The 24926-nt window shown below is 44.6% G+C and overlaps 1 protein-coding gene and 1 long non-coding RNA gene across 2 annotated transcripts in view; one reads left to right on the top strand and one right to left on the bottom strand.

Annotated features, from left to right (window-relative positions):
* Positions 1–24926, bottom strand: part of arhgap15 (Rho GTPase activating protein 15) — a 126641-nt gene that overhangs the window by 71152 nt on the left and 30563 nt on the right. Inside the window, exon 7 of the mRNA XM_023815998.2 lies at positions 88–186. Within this exon, the coding sequence (XP_023671766.2) occupies positions 88–186 (99 nt within the window). The remainder of the gene's footprint in view (positions 1–87; positions 187–24926) is intronic.
* Positions 3687–7256, top strand: LOC140578686 (uncharacterized). The gene is made up of 2 exons (XR_011982949.1): positions 3687–5826; positions 6887–7256. It is a non-coding gene; the product is annotated as an uncharacterized lncRNA (long non-coding RNA).

The raw sequence follows: 24926 nt of genomic DNA on the forward strand, positions 1-24926 counted from the left end.
AAATGCAACAGGAGAGGTATAATCTTCTTTTGAGAAAGGGAAATTTAGAATAATAAGTCAACAGGGGCTGGATTTTCGAGAACATACCAGTGCTTCCGCAGTTTTTTTAATGGCATCATGCCATTTGCATATTGTTGGATAATTGTCACCCTGGAGCAGGAACTCTTGTCCACAGCTGGTTGTAATCTGTTAATGTAAATAAATATGAACGTGGGTTTTAATGAGGTCAGGAGCGGTTCTCTTTGTTAACAAAAGAAGGAGATGCCCTGCACACAGGAGCGCGAGTAGCTGCGGCGACGCGCTGGGTTGTCATGTCGTCATTAGCGACTGACGGCAGCGGGCCCCGCGCCAGGCCCCGCGTGACGCGCATGACGGGGACGTTTTTGACAGCATGCTGTCCCACAGGCTGATTCAACTTTTTCAGCTTTATTTTTAGCAAAGTACAAATTGATCTGCAATATTTAAACACCATTCTGTGTCTTCATAATTATACTATTATAATTATATATGGATACAATTAATAATTGGGTCTTTTTTGTGCCTCTTCAAAGGCAATCTGACAAAATCAAAAATATAAAATGACTGATAAATCTCAGAACTTTTTTGTATTTATATGTGGGTGAGTCATTTATATATTACACTGTGGGGACCAAATGTCCCCAAAATGTGATAAAAACCTGATATTTCGACATTGTGGGGACCATTTTTTTGGTCCCCACAAGAAGAAACTGAATTTTATGAAAATTCGTGACAAATCAATAACTAAAAATGCCAAAAGTCTCGTATTTTGTTTGGTTACTTGTGGTTAAGGTTAGGGCTGGGTAGGGGTTAAGGTCGTCATGTTGGGATTATGGTTTTCCCCATAGAAATGAATAGAGAGTCCCCACAAAGATATAATTACAAACCTGTGTATGTGTGTGTGTTTGTGTGTGTATACACACATATATAAACCAAAAGAACATAAAAATTTAAATCACCAATGAATAAAAGGTATTTGATCCCAACATGTCATGTGATTAAATTTTACATCACCTTCCATCCTGTCAGACATGTCAGACTCTGTTAGTTACTTATGTCTTTAATCTGCAGTGAATCTCACGGCCACTCCGCCGCTCAGCGCCACCGCCCTCTCAGCCCCCGCTCCGCTCTCCCGTTTGGCAGGAAGCCCCAGCTGACACCGAGGTCCCCCGGTTAACAGCCCCCTCTCTCCTGCCGCCTCGCTGCAGCCAGAAGCCTCCTTTGGAAGACTGTTGCTGCTCCCTACAGTTTAAAAGTGTCTTCTCCGTTTTCACATTCCTTTTCCTCCCTCCCCCCCCTCTCTCTCTCTCTCTCTCTCTCTCTGGGCCTCTGCCTCCATCCCTCTCCTCCTCGTTTGCAGGAATCAGCAGAACGCGGTGGTTCTGCTCCAGTCGAGGGCCTCGGCTTGTAAATCTCGCTTGAAGAGCCACAATTGGTCGGCACCCGCGTACTTCCTGCTTGGTATATCTGGCCTGGACAGCATTTCAAAACCATAATTGTACTTCGGATCATTAATGTCAATACCACTGGGAAAAAACTTTAATTATCGAGAATCCAAAGTCACTAAATGTACAGAAGGAAAAGGTTATTGGCCTAAGCTTAGGAACTGCAGGGCAAATGATCGTAACAGAATAATTTATCTCTCTTAATGATGCTTTTTTCATGTTGAATTCATTCTTAAACAATCCTCAGTACCCCTTAACCCTTACAAGGCAACACACTCTGTGTCCTTTTTTCAGGGGGCAGCCGAAGCTCAGGCTGCCTCACTGCCACTTTCCCGGGGGGGGGGGGGGGGGGAATCTTTTTCACCAACGCTTCTGCCCTTCAGAGAGGCCGCCGGCATGCGCTGGGTCCGCGTCCCTGCCCCCGACAGCCACCGCGCTCCTCAGACTCTTGCTACATTTGCGAAGCGGCGCGAGTCGTGACATATGGCACTTTATTTGCAAATTTCATGTAAAGGTGCCCTTTCGGCGAGATCTGGGAATAATTCACAGCGACGCGGCAGAAGGTTATCACCTACAAACTCAGGGGGGGCCCCTAACTTTCTCCGACGCGCTTTACAGCGTCACCCCGTGTGCATGTTCATTAACACGGCAGGGACGCCTCCTCACTCACTCCATGTCTACTTAGTTTAAGGCTCTTCCTTGCCAGCAAAATCCTACCCAAGCTGCAGTTGGGATTTTATCTTTATCTCCACAAGGTCAACCGTTCTTATTTTTTTTCAAATGTATTTATTTTTGTTCCTTTTCTTTCATACGAAAATCTCATCTCTGTCTGTATCTGATACTTTCCTTCCAGCCATAGATGTGCAAAGTAACAGAATTTGCTTATTTAGTTTGCGGGACGTCATTAGCTGTTAATTTCTCGTATAAACAGGAGGAGCGGTTCCAGTCCAGGCGCGTCTGCCAGACCTGCATTATATTTTATATTTTAAGCGTGACGTTCAAACCAGCGCGTTTGTTCTGGGGTGAAGTTTTTCCTGGGGTGCCCTTCGAGGCCGGGGGGGGGGCTCACGTCCCCTCAGCCTGTCACTCGATACTACTCCGCGGAGCGACTTCCAAAAGCAGCGACGACCACTCGACTGACGGTCCCTGGATTCATATTACCGTCGGCTTTTAACGAGCCCATCCGAAGGACTGAGCATAGGCATAAGTCTCTGTGTCTTACAGCTGTAGTTTAAACGCTCATTATTATTATTGCATTAGATTAAATGATTGATTGACAGGCGGACATAGATAGATAGATAGATAGATAGATAGATAGATAGATAGATAGATAGATAGATAGATAGATAGATAGATAGATAGATAAGGGGAAGTTCGGTATTAATTATTATGGTGATTATTATTGTTGTTGTTTTTAAATAATAATAATTTTACTAGCCTATTATTAATTATGTGACATAAATACTTACAGAATTTCAGAATATTAATGTTAAAAAATCCAAAACATATTGATAAATGTAGGCTAATGTAGCCTAATGTAGGCTATTTGATGGGAAATGTATTATGTCGAATGTATGGAGTGATTGATCGTAAAAGGACGCCGAGACTTTATTTTCGTCTCTAAAACATACTGGCACGACTGTCCGTTTGCCACTTAAATTAAATCGATAATTTTGGTGATGTTTGCTGATGAAGCTAAACCTCAAAAAACAGGCAGGTGAGGTATCTGTGCATTTAGTGATGGATAATCGAGGGAGATGATATTTGGCGAAATCTGGCTGCTGCTGCGGGAAGAGATTGCAGAGGTTTCTATCTGGATAGGCACATCAGGGACTTCATTTACGCTAAAAAAAAAAAAAAATCACACACCGCCGTTTCTATTAATTCCATTTAATGCATGCTACGTAAAAGGACTTCGATTGGTCATTTTAAATAAAAGAACGCATTACCTTCACTATTTGCCGACTTTGTGCGTGCTTTTTGCGCTTGTGTTAATATAGGCTACATGTCCAGTAACTGTATACAATTCAAATGATGAGTCTTAGTGATCCTGTTTTACGGAAAAAGGGATATGAATTCAGAGAAGCAGTACAGCACTTATCTCGAAGTTCCACATCCAAAACCACTTTCTAAATTACTATGCCTGTTTTTTCCCTGTTCTTTCCCTTCCCTTTAAATCTCCCTTTTCTCTTTGTTCCCTCCAGTACCCACATAGCAGACAGGTCTGGCCCAGATCTGGCGTCAAGCCGGCATTGCTGGCTGAGTTCTGGCATGGCAAGTGGTATGTCAACCAGATATGGGCCAGGTCTGGCAATGATGGCACTGTTTACATTATGGCATGCCAGATGTGGCCCGATTGTGGTTTGGTCTATGTGGCCCAGGCACATAGAAGACAGGTCTGGCCCAGATCAGGCGTCAAGCCGGCACTGCTGCCCAGTTAGCAAGCACATGTGGGCCGATTCTCGCTGAGTTGTGGCACATTCGGTTCACTGTCAGCAACGGTAAAAAATTGCGGGCCGATTGTGGGCCTAGCACGGCGACGATTCTGGCTGACTGTCGGCATTTTTAATCTGGGCCAGAACCGTTCTGAGCGCGGCGAGCGTTTCTGGCTGACTGTCGGCATTTTTAATCTGGGCCAGAACCGTTCTGAGCGCGGCGAGCGTTTCTGGCTGACTGTCGGCATTTTTAATCTGGGCCAGAACCGTTCTGAGCGCGGCGAACGATTCTGGCTGACAGTCGGCATTTTGCGTGTCGGACGACTTTGGCTGACAGTCATCCATTTCAGCATTGGTAACATGATTTGTGTCGTACCTAGCCCTCACCTGGTGTAAAATTCTGGCCTGATGTCAGATAAATATTCTCAAAAAAATTCGAACCAGAACTAGTCTTAACATGGAAGATCATTCTGACTACAGTCTATAGGAGGGGTCACCAACATGGTGCCCGTGGGCACCAGGGCGCCCCCAAGGACCACATGAGTTGCCCACGGTGACTGTTCTAAAAATAGCACAACTCACCATTGAGCATGGCGTCTAAAATTTAATTTTATCCTGTTGATATTCTTCTTTAATCACATTTGCATTTATATAGATTTGAAAATGGCAATATCTAAAAGAAAGCATTTAAAACGCGTTTATTATACATGATTTAAGAAAAATGTATCAAACTGGTAGCCCTTCGTAAGGCTCAGTACCCGTGAAGTAGCTCCCAGTTTCAAAAAGGTGACCCCTGGTCTTAGTCTATAAGAACATAAGAAATTTACAAACGAGAGGAGGCCATTCGGCCCATCAAGCTCGTTTGGGGAGAACTTAACTAATAGCTCAGAGTTGTTAAAATCTTATCTAGCTCGGATTTAAAGGAACCCATGGTTTTAGCTTCCGTTACACTAGCAGGAAGAATATTCCATACTCTAACTACACGCTGTGTAAAGAAGGGCTTCCTCAAATTTGTTTTAACATGTTCTCCCGCTAATTTCCACTTATGGCCACGAGTTCTAATATTTAGACTAATACTGAAATAGTCATTTGGCTGAACAGCATCCAGACCCGTTAGAATCTTATAGACCTGAATCATATCCCCCCTTAGTCTCCTTTGCTCAAGGCTAAACAGATTCACTTCCGCTAACCTCTCCTCATAAGACATTCCTCTAAGACCAGGAATCATTCTTGTTGCACCTTTTCTAAGGCAATATATATGAGGTTCTCATTTCATTATGTTGTATATGTAAATCTGCAAGATGTCACCTGGGTCTGTTCGAGCATTGGTAATGCTTTGTCCCATACCTGACCCTCATCTGGCATAAAATTGTGGCTGAAGGCTCTGCTCTCTATTATATCATAACCACTGTCTGTTTGGGATAAAGCCTATACTAAAGATCATGAGAAACACAATAAAGGGCCAATGGCTGACATACAAAAAGACTCCAAGCACCAGCTGTTGACATAGTACAGTCCCACTGATATGATAATTTTTTTGTTTAACATTGGAAAACCATTAAAACTTATTGGATATTTTTTGTTAACTACGGTATATCGTCAATCATTATTTTTCATCTGACATGTTTACTTAAAAAAGGAAAAGTAAAAACAAATGAAAACATTAATTTATCTTCTCTAAAATCTTGTCTTTTAAAAATATAAACCCGTTTGGAATACTTTGTGTATAGGGCTTTTCTATTGACCGTTCGGTATTTGATCATCTACGCTGAACAACCAATCCTGAAATAAGTGGGCGTTAACGTTTCAGTTTAGACCAATCAATGTCCTTTAGACGTCACTGCAACTTCACCGGACTTTGAGGCTGTTGACGGCGTCGATCGACTTTAGATGGCTGATTCAGTTTGAATAATAACGAGCGAATTGTGGTAAGTGAAATATTTCAGTTACTTTTAAAGTTCCATTTAACCTTTTTAGTCAGAGATTTTAGCTTAAGATTCTGTCGGAACGGTATGTTGGGAATGATCGTTCATTTTAAAAAGTCGGTTCAAACAAGTCACACGCCTTGACATAATATTAAATACAGGGCTCTCGAGTTTAAATCAGATGTTTAACGTTAGATTACATCTGCAGAGCTCTCAAGTCTCACGTATTGTGTGTGGGACACACGCATTTAACACAACAATCTCCCACGCCAAACGACATTTCTCTGTCTGAGAAGTGATAAAGGTCGCGCCACAGCTAATCCAAACCTGCACCTTCTATTTTTTTCTTTTCATGGGGGACATGTCACTTCAGTCCACTGCTCCTTTGTTGCTGGTGATATCTGAAACTTGTTTGGTTAAAAATGAGCACCGTAAGTTCCAATTTACGACTTTGTGCATTTAATTCCTAGTGATGGAAATATATCCTTATATATATATATGTATATATATATATATATATATATATATATATATATATATATATATATATATATATATATATGCGTCTAATTGATCAATCGACAGATTTATCAGTTATGCATGATCATAAGTTGGTAAAGTTGTGTGTCATATTAAAGTCACAGTAAAAAAAAAACAGGGATGAAATTCATATGGAACAATCATATATTCTGTGCAGTATTGGATATAGCAGCCTTCTGGACAGTTACAGTTCAGCAATGAGTGTTTTTTATGTCAGATCAGAACAGATATTACATTTCAGATTGCATACATATATGCATACAACTTTGACGTGTTGTGAATTAAATGGTGAAATTAACAACCCTGTTTAAATATTGTTTACTTGTTCATGATATTCTGTCATGGACATAATGATTCATATCTCCTTATTTGTGTACTACTGTATGTGTTTTGGAATTGTTTTATACTATAAATGTTGGGTGCTGTCTTGATCTTGATGGTATGATTTATGTTCTATGCCTTAGAAGCAGGTGGCATTAATAGTTTTGTGTTGTGTGTTGTGGCTGCAAAATTCCTTAACTAGGAGTGCAACGGACCAGGAGGCAGAGAAAAACATTCAAAGATGGCTTCAGTTGGCACCTGACAGGGATGGAGGAATGAAGGAACATGCAAAAAGGGCAAATGACACTTAATTCCATTGTTTGTGATGTATTTACTTGTTTTGTATTTGGATTTTTTTGTGTGTGTTTTTGACCACCCAAATTTCACATTTTATTAACCAGTTTTACAGGGCCATGTTCTTAGATATTTTGTATGTTGTGAAGTGCTTTAAACGCCTCATCTGTCTGTTGATGTTACAAAGTAAAGTGTAATTAAATATCAATCAGTGGTTTGTTGAAAAGCATTTATATGTTGTTTATAGTAAAAGTAAAAATAAACTTTATTGATATCAATTGTGTATCCATTGTGCTTTATGATGTCACTGGGCCTGTTATGGCCCAAATCAGGTAGAACCATGTCTGGGCCATCACTGGGCCTGTTATGGCCCAAATCAGAAAATCCATGTCTGGGCCGTCACTGGGCCTGTTATGGCCCAAATCAGGAAGAACCATGTCTGGGCCATCACTGGGCCTGTTATGGCCCAAATCAGAAAATCCATGTCTGGGCCGTCACTGGGCCTGTTATGGCCCAAATCAGGAAGAACCATGTCTGGCCCGTCACTGGGCCTGTTATGGCCCGAATCAGAAAATCCAGGTCTGGGCCGTCACAGGGCCGTCATTCTTTGCGGTATCTGGGCCAAAGGAAAATGAATAGTGTGGGCCAGATCTGGCCCAAAAGAATTTTGCTATCTGGGTATAATCAGATTGGGAGTATCATATTAAAGTGCAGACCACAGGAAGAAAGTAAAAAATTGTCAATCAGATATGCAGATTCGTCTATCGCATCTCGGCTTTGCGACTGACACATAATCTGATCCCGTCCACGGTCTTATGTGCTCCTCGTCATTGTGTCTGAGTTACAGGGAAAGTACTTTATAGCGGATGAATTCAGATGGGACTGAGTGCCAAATGCACTTCACACAAAAAGCCGCTCCGTCCTCAATACCCGCATTTACGTGCATATGAGTATGCAGGCGTTTGTTTCTCATGACGCTTGTATCATATAAAGGTCTCCGATAAAAGGACATGTTTAAAACACACGAAAATATGCATACATAAATGCCAACGTGCACAAGTGCGCACACGTGTGTGTGGGTTCGAGTTGCGCGTGTGAAAATAGAACAGAAAATCCGCTATGGATGTTTAGGCACCTGACACAATGTCTTGGTCAGACACACATGGACGGAGTGAGCAGGATCGCTGCTGGGTGGGTCAGCGGCATTAGCGCAGTAAATCACAAGGGCCAGGCATTCAAAGAGGACACCTGTCGGGGAAATAGACTCCGAGGGCTTAGTGGTGAATGAATACCCTTTTCCATCTCTCAGGAGCTACAAGTCGTTCCCAGGACTGACCAATTTAAAGCTCGAAATAGCCTAGAACAGGAACAAAATAGTTGCTATTCGTTTTTTGTTAAGGAATTCATTAAAAAACAATACATTCGTACTTGGGTGTACTGGTCCATAATACATTTATTTTCCTTTCTGCCAACACAAGACTTACTTTATTCATTTCTGCTTTTTCACACGGCGCAAAGCGGAGTCACTAATTTTACTGATGTACAAAGACACAAAAATGAGTTTGTTTCAGTCTTGCATGTCGAGTCCTTCTGTTCATTATCGAGTCCAAAATGGTTTCATATTTGTAAAAGATTTGGGCAGCTGGCGCAGTGATTTCCACGCTGCGAATTCACACGCTGTAACCCTATCTGGGCTGCACCTGGGCGGTTATTGTGTCAGGTGGCAAAAACACTCACAGTGTGTGCGCAAGTGCATGTGTGTGTGTGTGCATGTGTGTGTGTGCTGCTCTCTTTCTCAGTCTCCCTTTTTACTGCCATGCCAGCACCTGCCACCGTCACAGTTCCTCTCTGTCAGGCACCAGATCACCCCGAGGGAGCCCCACCCTCATCTCCGCTGTGATTTCCGGGAATGCCGGCTCTGGTGAGCCCACGCATGTGCGTGTGTGAGAGTGTGAAGGGTCCCGCTGTTCAATCCATCCAGCCCGCCCACCTGCATGTGCCTGCCTTCCTGCCCGGCCACCGTCCCGCTAAGAGTAACGATGTACGCCATGCATCCCCACCTGCCCTTGGTATCACTTGGTGGCCCTCCTTTCAGGCTGTGATTGGCCGCAGTGAGGTCACATGGAAGTGCCTATTGCGTCACCCTGGCCTGCCTTCCCTTCCCCTGGCCTGCCTTCCCTTTACTGCTTTTTAAGAGCCCCTGTTCCACACCGCTGGCAGGCTGGCACTAATTATATTACATTCATGAGTATTCCTGAAAGGCACAGTGTTTCATAGTCAACCTCTCACTTGGATGAACAGATTTTATGGATTGATGACTACTATAGATAAAAATACCTACATATCAAATTATTTTCAATGCCTTTAATAACAACACTACAGAAAATGTAACGTGATTCATTTAAATGTATTGATTATATACACTGGTCCTGGAGTTTGGTACCATTTACTGTTTGAAAATAATATGATAATGAACACATATTAAAACAATCCAGGAATCCACGGCAATGAAAATACTACAGGCGGGAACTCAGATCTTGGTAAATCTCAGGGCTGTTTCGAGTCACTCTTTGTCAATGAAGACCAACAGACAGCTGTAATGAGAACCAAAAACCCTCCATCCTCGGCCTGCCAATCTGGCAACCCTGAACACAGCCTCTCATTTGACAAGCCTGGCAACCTCAGTCCCAGGGGGAAGGATTCAAACTCTCAGTTCACAATGGCGGTTTTTAAATAGGGTTACATGCTATAGTCACTCTGGCACTGCAGGCATTTATCACTTCAGATACTTTTTCATCTCGGTTAAATTTCTGATGTTTTTTTTTTTTCAGATACAATGAAAACTTAAGAAGTTGGGGCTTTACATCTTCATGCAAAATTTACATTTAAGCTGTAAATTACACTGTCACTTCAAATAAAAATACATCCTTTTTGTTTCAAAAACAAAGACTGTTTCTCTCTATATTTAAATGCATGTTAATAACCATATTTATATATGATATATGTCATTTATAAAGTTAAAGATTGCATCCAGAAATACCAACGTCTTTCAGCGAGTTATAAAATGTATGTATGTTTCTTTTCAGGATCTACATATCTAATCATGGAGGTGTGACGTTACTACAGTAAGAGAAGCCACGCTTATGCGATTTTGTTGAATGGAGCTAAATACAACATAGTTAAATAGAGTAATGAATTAAATGTTCTTTGTACAATAGTATGAAGAGAAAATGGGAATCTAAAGAAAGCGAGAAATAAAAACAGCTCTTAGAGGCCTGCCTTCCCCATCTGGCCGTATTGTGGGCGTCAGTGTCACTTTGTACCAGTCAGTCATCAAACGGAGGCCAGCAGTGCAGCCAAATACCAATTTATGGAGAAACACTTGGTTAGATGTTTACGTTTCGTTCCCGAAGCAGAGAACCCAAGTAAAAATAAATGATGAAATCTTTAGCAATGCCCTTTAATGGCAGGTTTAACACTCCCTGCAAACATGCTCTTTATGGCGCGAGCCTGTAACAAAGCGCTCGGACAGAGGAGCCAGTCTGTTTTAATAACTGAGAGCCAAGTGAATGAAACCGCAGCCGTGTAATCTCTCTGTGAGCACATGGCAAAAAGCGAGCGAAAGGGGTCATCTTTCCTCACAGTATATAGTAAAGTGTATGTTAAATGTCTAAACCTTATTTTAATTGTAGCTATTAATATTTAAGTACACGGAGTGCAAGAAAGATGAATAATATTTGCGGCTGAACATTTGCATTTTACTGTTAAATTAAACATTAATTACGCAGACGCACGAGGGGACAATATAACTTTGAAGATTTCAATATGGCAGAGTTAATTATTTCCAATTAGCAACAACATTTCTACAAAGATATATCAAACCTTTTAATATCACTGACTTTTTTCTTTCTTTTTTTTTAATAAGCCAAGGAAAGTAAAGCTTCCTGTGTACATCATAGGTCCCAGTGGGGATTATGTCGTCCCACAGATCACACAAGTACCTGATGTAAAGGGGCAAATACACACACACACACAGCAGCGTCCTGAATATGTCACTGAGTATTTCAGGGACGTTGGCACGCTGCGGACTCAGAAGAGGAAAATCAAAAACAGATTACTATGTAGCTTTGGTTTGAAGTAAAACCCGGAGATCATTAGTTCCAGCAGTGAAGGAACGTTCCACAGGGCCGAGAATAACATGACGCTCCCTGTGTCATTACTGCATCCCCACTGCATTGTGGGTGCAGTTGCTCTAGGCCCAACTTCTGCCTTAAAGTGGCCGCTTTGGAGCACCCGTTTAATTGGCTGGAGGTTGTGAGCTTCAGGAATGCTCACCTTCAGAGTGTGGAGAAGATGATGAACGTCACACATAAGGAGAGATCGCGACCAGAACGGATTCTCTGTGAGCACGAATGCTGCGAAATGCAGTTCTAGTCAATGAGCACCTGCTTCAGAGCCCACAGCAGGATTTATGTACAGAAGATCTGCTTTGTCCTGCCTCCTAATTCTGTCTTAGCCTACGTTTTTTTTGTTAAGGACAATTTATCCGTGTGCTTTACACAGATGCCCAGGCCCACAGACCACCTGAACTTATTCAGAGTGACATCCCAAGCTTTCCCCCCAATCCGAGCTGAAATCAAAACCAGCCGTCGGGACCCAGGGACGACATGAGTAACCGCGATTCATCTGGCCGCTAATATGGGACTGAGGCCAACTGTCTGTCAGTGGCCGTCCAGGGGTCCTGTGGAAGGTCTCCTGTACCAGCCACTTGCAAAGAAAGAAAGAAAGAGAGAAAGAAAGAAAGAAAGAGAGAGAGAAAGAAAGAAAGAAACTCATTAGCAGAAGATCTTGTCAGTTGAGGAAGTGCATTTTTCCACAGTGCCCTAGCAGTGGTGTGATTGGTGCCTGCAAACCAGGCTGCTGTACCAACCAATCACAGGTCATGTGGGCCCGGAATCGCAAACACACAAAAAAAAACATCAACTAGTCAAGACTGATATGAGAAATATATGTCTGCTAATGAAAAGAAAATTTAACAAGAATATTTATATTGTACCAATGATCAGCTAACCAGTAAAAAGAGGGAACATTTTGATCTGGACCAAGGATCAGCTGACCAATAAGACGTGGCAACATTTTGATCTGGGCCTTCACTGAGGTGGTTATTAATAAAAAAAAAACATGTAAATCAGAGGGAAGCGACAGGGACGGACAGGCATGTGTGAGCGGAGGAAGCAAGTGATATGTGACTCTATCTTCATCCACTGGGCACTAATTAAATACACGGCCTCGAGGTTATGCCCCACCCCCTAGATGATGAGGCCAGATCCCGGCAGGGCGCCAGGTCAAATCCCATGAGACCTGTTAGGGGCGATCAGGTGGTAACGTTCAGGGACAGATGGCGGCGGGAGCCAGAGAGCACGCCTTCTTTTCCGGGTTTAGGCTGCCACTAACAGGTATTATTCCAGAAACCCGCAAGCCCCCCCCCCCCCCCCCATTAATCTGGGACGGCCGGCAGCCATGCGTGGCTGATGTGGGGACAAATTCATCCCTGTGCGTGAAGGGGCAGAAAGTGCCTCTCGCTTAAATTGCGAATAAATTTTAATGCGCTGCGTTGGGGAGTGTAAAGTACGGCGCTCGGGTCATTTGTGTCTGGGGGGGGGGGATGAAGAATTACAGCATATGAGCTTATTTCGTTGCTTTTCCTCCGTTGATTTGTAAATAGTTAATATCCTCTGAATACTGCTGCTGGCTCTAGTTTAATCACAGGTGGAGAGAAAAAGCAGGATCTCTGCCCCTTTAACTGCAAATATTAAACATACAGTACCACTGACAGCAAAATGCAGGGAGTGGAGTTTAGCCACGGCTAGAACAGGCTAGATGTCGCACAATCGGCGGTGAACTTCACTCTTATCTCCGCTAAAGAGTGGAAAGCCAATCACCCAATCAGTGACGTGAATCCCTGTCAAGCAGAATCAGCTGGGCTGCGTCTCTCTGACCAGGTCTCTCCCCCAGTCTGAAAACTGCCTTTAAGTGACCCCCGCCACACATACGCTGCTCACACTATCATATACCTGCTCACAGTCTTGGGGCGTTTGTTTGATTCAGTAAAAATGTTTCACTTTTATTGGTTTCATAACAAAAATCCATTGACAAGCGATGTTTGACATACCTGCATATATCTTCACCACAGACATTTTCTTTTTATGAAGGAAGTATCATCATTTTTTGACTGACTCATTCAATTTTCTTGCTGTTTTGCAATTAATTTCAGTTGTAATCATTGGCTCACAAAGAGATACTAAACACAAATGTTTGGCGTTTTATGTTATTGCAAAGGTGTTACTAATTAAAAGGCACCCAACAAGACTGCTTGTCAATGAATTACTTTATTTTAGAACAGCTCTTTTAGAAACTATAATTTGTGTTTCATTTTATTACTACTTGAAATGAATTTTTCACTTAAAACTACTGCTTGTTTATAATGTGGTATATATTTTTGAAAACAAGTAAATAAAGTAATGTTTTGTGATAAAATTAACAAATTAGCGATATATTTTTTAATTGACCAAGCCTCCCCAGACTTCCTGTGAGCACTGTACAGTGCGCTTGGACTTCTCTGCAGTTCACGTGTAATTGTTTGTCAGGCTTCCTCCACTCTGATTTGCTCTTTTAATTCCCTGAGCTTGAAAACTCACAATTCGGCATCCAGTTTCATTTTTTATATGTAAACCCACTTTACTGGTGAAAATTTATCCGATATGTTTAATATTTTAAATCTGAACATAACTTGTTAGTGAAGTTGGCACAGCTAATTAGGAGCAAGGGTGCTGGTTATGAAACCGCGTGTGTGTGTGCGTGTGTGTGTGTGCGTGTGTGTGTGCTCGTTCGTTTACGGGATGGCTGCAAAGACACAGGCCTGAGCAGCTGATCAGCGAATTTCAGGAAGCCAGATTCCGCCCCCCCTCCCCCCCACCGCCATCTCGAAACGCATTACAGGCCCATTAATTGATTGATGTTGCCTTAACATGTAGGTCTCATAGAAGTGCAGGAATTAGCCGTACCCCTGGGCCAATTACGTGCCCCCCTTGCTGCTCACACCGTCTCCGTGATGAATCTCAATCGATGCAAAGGCCCACAGGTGAAATGCCAGACCTGACTGCAGCTCACCCGTCGTGAATTCTAAGGACACGGACGAGCCCTGAGATTATTCATGACCGGCAAATGCCAAAGTACTAGTGGTGAAGGGGTGGACCCGCCGCGATTCACATTTCCTGTGCGTCCGCGCGCCCTCGGGACGCGGGTAACCCACTGTGGCCACGTAGCCTTTGTCAGATTGCATTTGATTTTAAAATACGTGTAACATTAGCTTAGCTGACGCCACTGATCTGCATGTACGCGAGACGCTATCAGAAAGGCAGCTCTGAATCCACACTATTTCATATGAAATGTGGAAAATAGATGATAGTGTCAATGTTATCTTGGGGGTGCGCTGAAGATATATTGGTTTTATTTTCATTCATAATTTATGGGGTTTTTTTTAATCTTTTTAAATTATGCATTTTTTATTTATCAAAATTCACACCTTAAGCTGCCCAAACTTTTCTAGTTTGTTTGACTGCTTATGATGAATCTACATATTTATTTTATTTATTTTTATTGGAAAAACTTAAGCAATTCCATACCTGTTCACAGTCTTAAATGTCAGTGGTTATTTGTCAGGTTGGGGCGCTTGGGATAATGTCTTTCCACTGCGTTTTATTTTCGATGCCCAAACAATCAGCAGCCTTCCTTTACAGCTCAGTTTCTCTGCTGCTAATATAAAGGCAAACTTACACTTTTTCATTCTTGTCAGATTCATTTCCGCTCCTACAAAAAGCGACGCAGCAGCCGCTTCAGGTTTCTTGTGCTTGCTATGCTGTGTATGCTGTGCTGGGAGAGGCTACACTGCACTGGGTGAACTGGGATTACCCCGTTAATAATGTATCGTGTTCCAACGCGCACAGCGTGACCTTTAATTACCACATGTTGCAGGCCATCGTAACCCCCAAGACCCCGACCAGATTTTACAGGCACCTAATTTAACCTGCTGTAGGTACATAACCTTTCTCCCAGCCCTCAGTGTCACCATCTGAGCTTTGACATGCAGGACATCTGGTCTGGGAAGAAGCTGCCCTTGTGTCCATCTCTTGTCTGGGAGGACGATATGTCTTACACTAGCTGAACCCTCCAGAAGCCTCATAAATCCCATGTGGGCCAGTAGAAGAATGCACACGTGTGCCCTGTCCTGCAAGGGACATCTTAAACACAGTTAAATCAGTCATTGCCGATCGGAACAGCTCTCAGAACAGAATCAGTTACGATTATGCCGTATTCTGCTACAATAAGTAGTGAATAAAGATGATTTATTGCCAGAGCTGAAAAATTTCCAGAAGGGCATAGAAAATAAAAACAACGCAGACTGTTTGTGCGACGGGTGACATAAGGTAGCGAGAGAGCCTGCCCCTACTGCTCGTCCCAGATCTGCCGTGTCGTTTGGCTCCACGCGTCATGCACTGACTTGATGTTTAAGAACGCTTAACTCCTTGCGTTTTGGACAGACACATTAGCTATCGGACGTATGAGACAGTGCGTCTGTTTGTCTTCTAACATCTGCACGCTGTTTCTGCATTAACGCTCGCCAAATAACGGCGTCTGCCGCGTGCCGAGCCCCAGCTACCTCGCGCGGCTCGGCGCCGGCTCACAGGTTGCCGGGCCTCTCCTAACGGTTAATTATTTGATTCTTTATGCAGCTTCAAGCTGTTCTCTTTAAACGGAACGGCATCAGTGCAAATCCGCGCACCCGCCCCTGACATGTGCCGGTCCCGAGAAGACCGAACCTTAGAGCCGTGATTTAGCCCAGCTGAAGATAATGTAAAATAATGGTATTTTGCGTGGTTAGCTGTAGTATTGAGACATGTTTTCTAAAGGAATCGCTACCCATGCCCATTAGTGAGGTCATCAATCATTATCATGATAACTTGTTTATTTCTTATTATTGATCCTTTACAAATATTTTCCTAGGTATCTTAATTACTCTCAAGAAGCGCTCCTTTGGCCGGCAGACAACGCAAATAAGTCGATTTGCATTTCTGTGTTGTGCGCGTGTTGGCAAGCGGCGTACGAGTCCAGATTGTAACCCCCATTTCTGCCTCCAAAACCTGCCTTGGAGGAGTGTCCACAGAGGGATTAGGGATTTAGTGGGGAAGGTAAGTGTGACTGCGAGCTTTGGCTGGCCATCTGCTCCCCGGCAGAGTCCCGGCCAACCTGTGCAGCCTGTAGCAAAGACCTGGGCGCTGTGCTAATTCTGGGCCCGGCCAACGCCGCGCCGCCAGCCAATCACCATCAGTCTGCTGATTAGTTGTAAGAAGCCCTCCATATGTAGCAAAGTTGCCCCCCCCACCCACCCATTTTTTTCTCCCCTCCATGAATAAAATATGCAGAGCGACACGCGTGTAACCTACATGCTGAATGACAAGGTCCAATCGGAGCCTCGGCCCTGGTTTCCCCCCCGTCCATCGGGATAATGGCACCAACCCGGGTGCCGCTCGCATCCGCGCCATCGCACGCAGACGCGCAGTCGAGTTCCCGGGCCTCCAGATATTGCAATTCACGCAAGCGCAACCTGTTCAAACCTGAGCGAGCGCAGGACAGGAGGGGAGCGGTCCGGGATGAAGCGGGAGCCTCACACCCCCGTCAGAGCGAGCAAAAACCCCAGCCACGGGGGGCGGACATGGCCCTTATCATTAAATATCAGCCGTTTCCTTTGTGCGGATCTATTGCTCATCATTAATAATTCATGCCTTATTTCATGCGGCCTGTATACAGGTGAAGCGGAAGGTGATAGAACGGCTAATTTTAATGCTTAATGGTGAGGGGCGGGGGGGGTTTGCTACGAAACCGCGGCTGATAATGGCCATATAAATCAGCGGCTGCCCCCACGTTCATCTCTGTCTTTATTTGTTTATTGACTATATTACTGTTTTTTTTCTTTTTTCTTAGCCCAGAGGAAAATGCTTTGTACCAGCCTTTTAATAAATTTTTATAACAACTGGATGTGCTTTTCTAACCTTTCACGGTGTCTGATAGAAGATGTATTATCTGGAGATGGAAAAGATATTGAGACAATACAAGCCTATAAGTATGTAGTACATTTCCAGAATAATGCAATACACCTCCCTTCATACTGTTTATACATATTTACACTTTTAAATACCTAAAACGTTTAACATCACAAAAATAACAAAGTTAGATTCTTGGAAAGTGGCAGTACAGTACATATTAAAGATAAATTTAACATATTTCATATATATATATATATATATATATATATATATATATATATATATATATATATATAGCTTAAATCAGCATACAGCAAATTAGCATACACATTTAAAATTCTTTCCACAGACAAAAATATTGAAATATTAAATTACATATGTCCATTCCTATATATAGGCATCATTGATTGTTACTTTGAATTAATACTGTATTAATATGTTAAATATTTATGGAAGTTATTTCAGTAATTCATTTGATCATTTTTGAATGAATTTTAATTGTACTGAATTTTACGTACCGAATGTCAATTCTACTTTTTATAAATGAATGCTTTTTATTTTTGCTGTATTAAATTACTTGCTTAGACTAAATGCACTTCACCAAGATACAAATATATAGTTACCTATATGAGAAACAAACGATAAAATCAATTTAATGAACACAATTAGCCATAATAGTTAAAGGCAGTTTGGTGCTTTTTGTTTAAATATTTCCTCTCTCTAACTGGATTGTACACTGAGCAAACAAAAGCTAATCTCTGCTATTAATAACATGTGACAGAAAGGGAATCTGGGATTATACAGCCATATTCCTGGCAATAGTGCCCCCCCAAGCCTACGGCAAAGCCTCGCCTCTACCCCCCCAGAAATCCATCTAAATTCTTCTCCATATGCTTGCACATTTTAAATTAATAACCATTTCCCTCCAAAAAGCAGGCAGAATCTTGTCCTTGGGAAAGATGAACCAGTTTATTAGTAAGAATAAAACACACGCATATACCACGGTTATGACAACGTATGTTGCCATATTACATGTGCATTCTGACAAAAAAAATGCTCAAGACACACAAAAAAGACGATAAGCACTGGAAACTGATTCCCAAAAATATCATTTGTATTTGGATAAATGTCATAGTTTTGTGGATCTTATCATTACTGCTTACTAACATATCTCATAGCTCCATAACATAGCTCTCTAGTCCGTAAGAGGTCAGACAGGTTTATTTATCCAGCCCTAAATGGACTTCAGAATACAAGAAGATCGTGTATCTCACCTGCCTCTGCCCCAACCTGACTTTCCCCTTCCAGTAAAGTGACAGTTTCCCAGCTGGACATACCAAATTCCCCTATTTGTATCCTTTAACATTGCATTATTAATCAATGAGGCAATAGCAGATTTATTTACTTCCTGATTTCATAAAGTAGTATCTGAACAGCATGTGGATTCCAGCGTAGGACCATTTGCTAATTTACAAAAGCAGATGGAACTGCTTGTCAACAGAGATCGTGATGTTACCCTGGGTTGGGCACAGCAGCTGTGAGCCTAGCAGACGAAACGTGGGTCGCTGAGCGCGACGGAGCCGCCGCCGGCGTGGAGACCTGCACTGTCGGAGCTTACCGGGCCGAACACCTGGAGCTCCGAGCTAAGCGCACAGAAGCGGCCCCTATTGCGTATTCGCTTATGGAGCGAGTTCTGCCTCTCACCGCAGCAGCCGCAGTGCCTCCGGTTCCAGGCACACCCAGTACATGTACCTGAACACTGATGGAATTTTAAGCCGTGTTTCTTGAATAAGGAATATGGGTCAGTTCGTTACACACAATGCTAACCAGGCAAGCTTAATCATCGCCAAAGCCTTGTTTCAGCAGCACAGTTTAATTTGAGTTTTATTCAGGAAAGAACAATTCTAACCAAAAATTATTGCCAAATCTAGTCATTTAGCTCGAGTTTGATATTGTACCCTTCAATTCCAAGCTACTAATGTTGGAAAACCACAAATTTCAACTGTAATTTTTAAAATTCAGCAAAGGAAAGTTTTGTCTTGATAACTGGCATCAGGCAGGTGCTCCCTAAATGCACAGTGGAAACGCTTAGTTCCAATATGCGGTATTTTTATGAGATTTTAAATGAATGTAATTTAAGAAAAAGCAATGAAGAAGCAAAGAAAAAAATGAGCATGGCCATCGCTGGCCGATATTAAAAGGCAATTAGGTCATGGAATATGCATACATGCTGAACGCTCTCCACTCCCGCAATTTGGGTGCAAAGTAAAGGTCACGCACATTAGTTAGCCGGTGCTCCACAGATTCTAAAGAGGCTCAGTGACCACAGAGACGTATCCGCTGCAACATAATTAGCCCCCCCCCCCCGAACACCCCCCCTCCCCACCCGACGACTCCCAGACACATAGCGCTCAAATGTGCCCTCCCCAAAACGGCGACACCCCGCTCGCCGCCACCCTCGCCCCTGCTCCGCCCCTTGCGCCGCCCAGGGCCAATAAATTAGTCAGCAGCATTAGCATTGCCCCGCGCGTGGCACCCTGTGCCAACTGCTCTGCGAGTGGCCGGGAAAGGTCACGCTTTGATGCGGGAATGCCGCACAGCACCTTGGCTCCCTGGCGCAGCTCTCCCCAGGTACACGCCAAAGGTTAAAAATCACCTTCTTACAACTGTCGCCTTGGCGGAGGAAATAATTAGCGGTTCCCTTCTTTAATTTTTTTTAAGAGAGGCAGACGCCTCCTCTCAGGCGGGGGGGGGGGGGGCAGTAACTAAGGGCCGCTTCCAGGGAAGCAGTGGAACTGCCCAGCAGAGAGGAGGCGCTGTCTGTCATCGGTGTGCCTCAGTCTGATTACAGGCCTGCAAAGAGCAGCTTTTAAAGCCGGACCGAGGTTAGCTTCTCCGCAGTATATCCCAGGATGCCTGATTCTGGGACGTTTCTCTTTTATTGTTTGACACATTGAGAGTTTCCCATCCCCCATCCCGCCTGTTTATCCCTTGGCAACATGCAGAACCGTTGAGTTATAATAAACTGAAATACCGTTTCTGGCCGGCGTTAGCAAAATAAGAAAGCTCAATTCCATAACCACACACCACTACGGAGCGCTACAAAGTTTGTTCTCGACATCAAAAAAGTGTGACGTTTAAACATGATCTTCCTGCTCCAGCCAGGAAGTTCTGATACACCCGACAGGCTTATTCCTACATTTCGGACTCATACTGTATATTGGCACGGCAGAGTTACTCCTTGTATATAAATACTAGCCCTGTGGGCCATGCTGATGAGCACGATGGGTACTTATGGGTCTGGCACTACGTTTTGATGCTGTACCACTGGTTTGTTTTTGCCATTCAAACACTAGCAAGATTCTGGATAGAATATAGTGTTCCCACATGTTACAATTGGACTTTACTTATTTTCCTAATCTGCCTACTATTGACAACTAAATTGTTCTTCTAAGACTGAAGGTAAGTCAAATAACATGCTGGATGTAATTTACTGTTTTGTTTGTGGTTATCTTCAGTACTGTATTATGATTTATAATGCAAAAGTCATACTTTCCAGAATGCTGAGCCTGACAGCCAGGGACCCCCACGCCCCTGCCCCCCACCCCAAGCACTTCAGCAAATATCAGCCACAGCATAAGCTGTCTGCCTTCCTATTCTAGCTGGGGGTTGGGGTAGCTTGACCTAAGGTGCTTGCTGACCCAAGAACTGGTCTAGGCTTTTCCAGACACAACTCGGTTTTGGGGGCCGTCAAAGCAAAGCAGGACATTCGTGGCCAAGCGGCACAGAGCAAGCGCCGTGGGGGACTGGCAAGCATCACGACGAGAGCCAAATCTGAAAAGGCTCCTCTGTAAATAAATGTTTGCGGCTGAAACCTACAGACGAAAATAAGATGGAACGGTGCATATGTGTTTCAGGGGCCCATTACAGGCATAAAGGGGGCTTTATGGTCTCAATATGGCAGCACTTAAGAGACCGCCCAAAAAATGCAATTCATTTCAAAGGCCTTTATCATATTTCAAAGGATTCGCGTGTCATTTGAATCTTGGAAAGTTTGGCAGCGCCCCCATCGAAATGTCTGCCTTTTGTTTACAGCTGTTCCGAATTCTGTAAACACTCTGACAGACGGCTCAAAAGAAACCTTATTTTTGGCTTCACAAGTTTCCTAATAGGCAGACCAAAGAGATGGCCGTATATCCCTGAGCGATGTTGCCCTTAGGCGTCTGCCATAGATAAGAGCTGAACAACAGCCCCCCTAATGGGTAAGCTAGCAAACGCCCTCAGCATTAGCCTGCACCGCTGCTGGGGGACGACCGGCTAGCTATGCTGCTCTCCGCTAGCTACGCCATCCCTGGGTCGCTTATGCAATTAGGCTGGCTTCCGCTAACGATTTGGTGTGACAGCAATCTCTGTGATTTTGCAGCTACGGAATCGAACTACCAAAACGTTACAGCAATTTAGAGATGGATAAAAATTACTCTTTTTCTTTTGCCTTGCTTTACTAGAAAAAGATTCGGCTTGAGGTGGTAACGACTTCTCACGACGTGCATTTTTAGAACTTGAAGAAATAGTTTTTAATGTTAAATAAAAAAAAAAAACATCCATTAAAAGTGCCAGGAAAAAAGCTTGTTATCTTCTGAGGCACCTAACCCTGTGTTAAGTGTTCCAAACACGGCGGCATCATTAAAGTCCCCACTGAACTGGAAGCCGTGTCATGTTCAGCAACCCATTATAATAATTTATATGGCTTTTAATATGACTCTGAGTGAGGGATGAAAGAGGCTCTAACAAATTGTTCTACTACCTGAGGACAGCGAAACACACGTTTTCACTGCTGGCTGACATCTACGGCTCTAACAGGAACGTGTATCAAAGGAAATGCTGCAGCCGATCCTATTTCTCTTTTGCAAGTAAATTACACTTTTAGGATTTATTAAGACAAGAAACTATTTTTGAGCAGCGGGTCAAAACTCTCAGTGGAAATTCACTCATTACTTTCTAACCGGAGGCGATTTCTTCCGCTCGAATGTATCTATCTTCTCTCTTTTGTTTTTTTTTTTTTCTTTAAATATATCTATATTTTCCGGGATTGTGCCACCGTGCCTAATTCCGTAATGCGGCAGCGGTTTGTTGTTCAAAGCGTGACTGTGCTCCGAGTTCGCAGCAGGTGCTGCCTGAGCTCTGATCGAATCCATGTGGAAAGATGCACCATCACTAGGGCCCCTCGATAAGACTCCGAGTTCCACGATACCTTCCGTGAGTTTCTTGCATTTCCAAAGACAAGGTTGCATCTCATCATTCATTATTCTTTCACTTTGATTGCCGTTTCTCACATTTGTGATGCACGTTTCAGGATTGGACATATATGACAGACAGTTTTGGTACATTTTCACTTAACGTGTAGTTCTAGTGTGGCCATTTACATTTCATGTTTGATCATCTTGCTCAGGAGTATCCAACTGGAAACTTCTGCCAGCTAATGTTTTAAATATGGAGATGTGAACCTGACCAACTCCACAGAAACACTGGGAACTCAAAAGGACCTCAAAAGGATTCTGTCCCAAAATGCAGTTGCCTTTCAGAGACACCCCAGCCGGTGAGGCACTGTGACGGGGGTCGCGCACCAGGCCCCCGTGCGCCTGGCTCCTCAGTGGTGCATGCTGAGCGCTGTCTCTCCCGGCATCAGATTTTCAGATCTGGACGTAGGCGTTGGGGCGGAAAGTGCTGGAGCAGGCAGATCCCAGCCACAGCGCGTTGCAAATGCAGGCTGTTTAAAGTCAAACCTGATGCCTGTGGCCCCCGCAGGTCACCAACCCTTACTAAGGCCGCTGTGCAAGGCTGATCACTGGGCCACAGCAGCACGCGGTCCATCGGCGCCCAGCCGCCGCCGCCTTCTCACTTCCGCGGGCGCGCCTCTTTAACAGCTTCCCAGGCAAATGTGGCAAATGCATAGCGGTGCCTGTAGGGGACGTCCGGCTCGCCGCCCTTTAACAGTAACGCATAGCGGTGCCTGTAGGGGACGTCCGGCTCGCCGCCCTTTAACAGTAACGCGTAGCTGTGCCTGTAGGGGACGTCCGGCTCGCCGCCCTTTAACAGTAACGCGTAGCGGTGCCTGTAGGGGACGTCCGGCTCGCCGCCCTTTAACAGTAACGCGTAGCGGTGCCTGTAGGGGACGTCCGGCTCGCCGCCCTTTAACAGTAACGCGTAGCGGTGCCTGTAGGGGACGTCCGGCTCGCCGCCCTTTAACAGTAACGCGTAGCGGTGCCTGTAGGGGACGTCCGGCTCGCCGCCCTTTAACAGTAACGCGTAGCTGTGCCTGTAGGGGACGTCCGGCTCGCCGCCCTTTAACAGTAACGCGTAGCGGTGCCTGTAGGGGACGTCCGGCTCGCCGCCCTTTAACAGTAACGCGTAGCTGTGCCTGTAGGGGACGTCCGGCTCGCCGCCCTTTAACAGTAACGCATAGCGGTGCCTGTAGGGGACGTCCGGCTCGCCGCCCTTTAACAGTAACGCGTAGCTGTGCCTGTAGGGGACGTCCGGCTCGCCGCCCTTTAACAGTAACGCGTAGCTGTGCCTATAGGGGACGTCCGGCTCGCCGCCCTTTAACAGTAACGCGTAGCTGTGCCTGTAGGGGATGTCCGGCTCGCCGCCCTTTAACAGTAACGCGTAGCTGTGCCTGTAGGGGACGTCCGGCTCGCCGCCCTTTAACAGTAACGCGTAGCTGTGCCTGTAGGGGACGTCCGGCTCGCCGCCCTTTAACAGTAACGCGTAGCTGTGCCTGTAGGGGACGTCCGGCTCGCCGCCCTTTAACAGTAACGCGTAGCTGTGCCTGTAGGGGACGTCCGGCTTGCCGCCCTTTAACAGTAACGCGTAGCTGTGCCTGTAGGGGACGTCCGGCTCGCCGCCCTTTAACAGTAACGCGTAGCTGTGCCTGTAGGGGACGTCCGGCTCGCCGCCCTTTAACAGTAACGCGTAGCTGTGCCTGTAGGGGGCGTCCGGCTCGCCGCCCTTTAACAGTAACGCGTAGCTGTGCCTGTAGGGGACGTCCGGCTCGCCGCCCTTTAACAGTAATGCGTAGTGGTGCCTGTAGGGGACGTCCGACTCACCATCATTTAACAGTAATTTTTTTCAAATATACATAGTGTAATGTGAAGAAGATATGCAGTTGGAGGATGAATGAATGGATGGACGGATGGATGGATGGATGGCTAATGTAATCTCTATCTGTCAAAAGAATTTTTCAGATATGACAGTTTAACAGGTCGCCTGAGAATTCATAGCTAAACAAACTAATAACGGAGAGTCTTTTTGCGGCCATGAGGGCTTGTTTACTCAGGGCCGGCCCGCATGCCGGGATGATAGGCCCTTTCATGGGGCGCCTGTCCAATTTGCTCTCAGGTTTAAAAGGCTGACAGGTCATCCACATCGCCCGAAAATGACAGCGTGCTCGCCAGGCCCCCTTCCCACCGGAGACCCCTGCCCGTGTGGAGCACGCCAACACGCCAGCGATGCCTAATTGTGCCCCATTTTCCCACAGACGGCCAGCTTCGCTTCCGCTGGATTCCTTGTGCGCTAATTAGGCAGGGATTTTACCGCGGTCGCTCCTGACAGGTGCTTCCCGACTCGTCAGGGTCACACTGAGTGAGTCGGTGTTAAAAACAGAAAAAAAACTTTAAAAAAATCCAGACGACTGACAAATAACGAGAGGCAGGATATGTCCACTTTGTTCTCCATCTGGTATTACATAAGTACAGCCAATGCCACGTCGTCCAGGACGCAAAAAAGCAGGAGAGAGAGCGAGAGAGACACCAGAGGATGGGAGCAGGTTTGGGATCCCAACTCTTTGGG

This window comes from Paramormyrops kingsleyae, chromosome 16 (assembly GCF_048594095.1).
Source record: "Paramormyrops kingsleyae isolate MSU_618 chromosome 16, PKINGS_0.4, whole genome shotgun sequence".
Classification (NCBI taxonomy): Eukaryota; Metazoa; Chordata; class Actinopteri; order Osteoglossiformes; family Mormyridae; genus Paramormyrops; species Paramormyrops kingsleyae.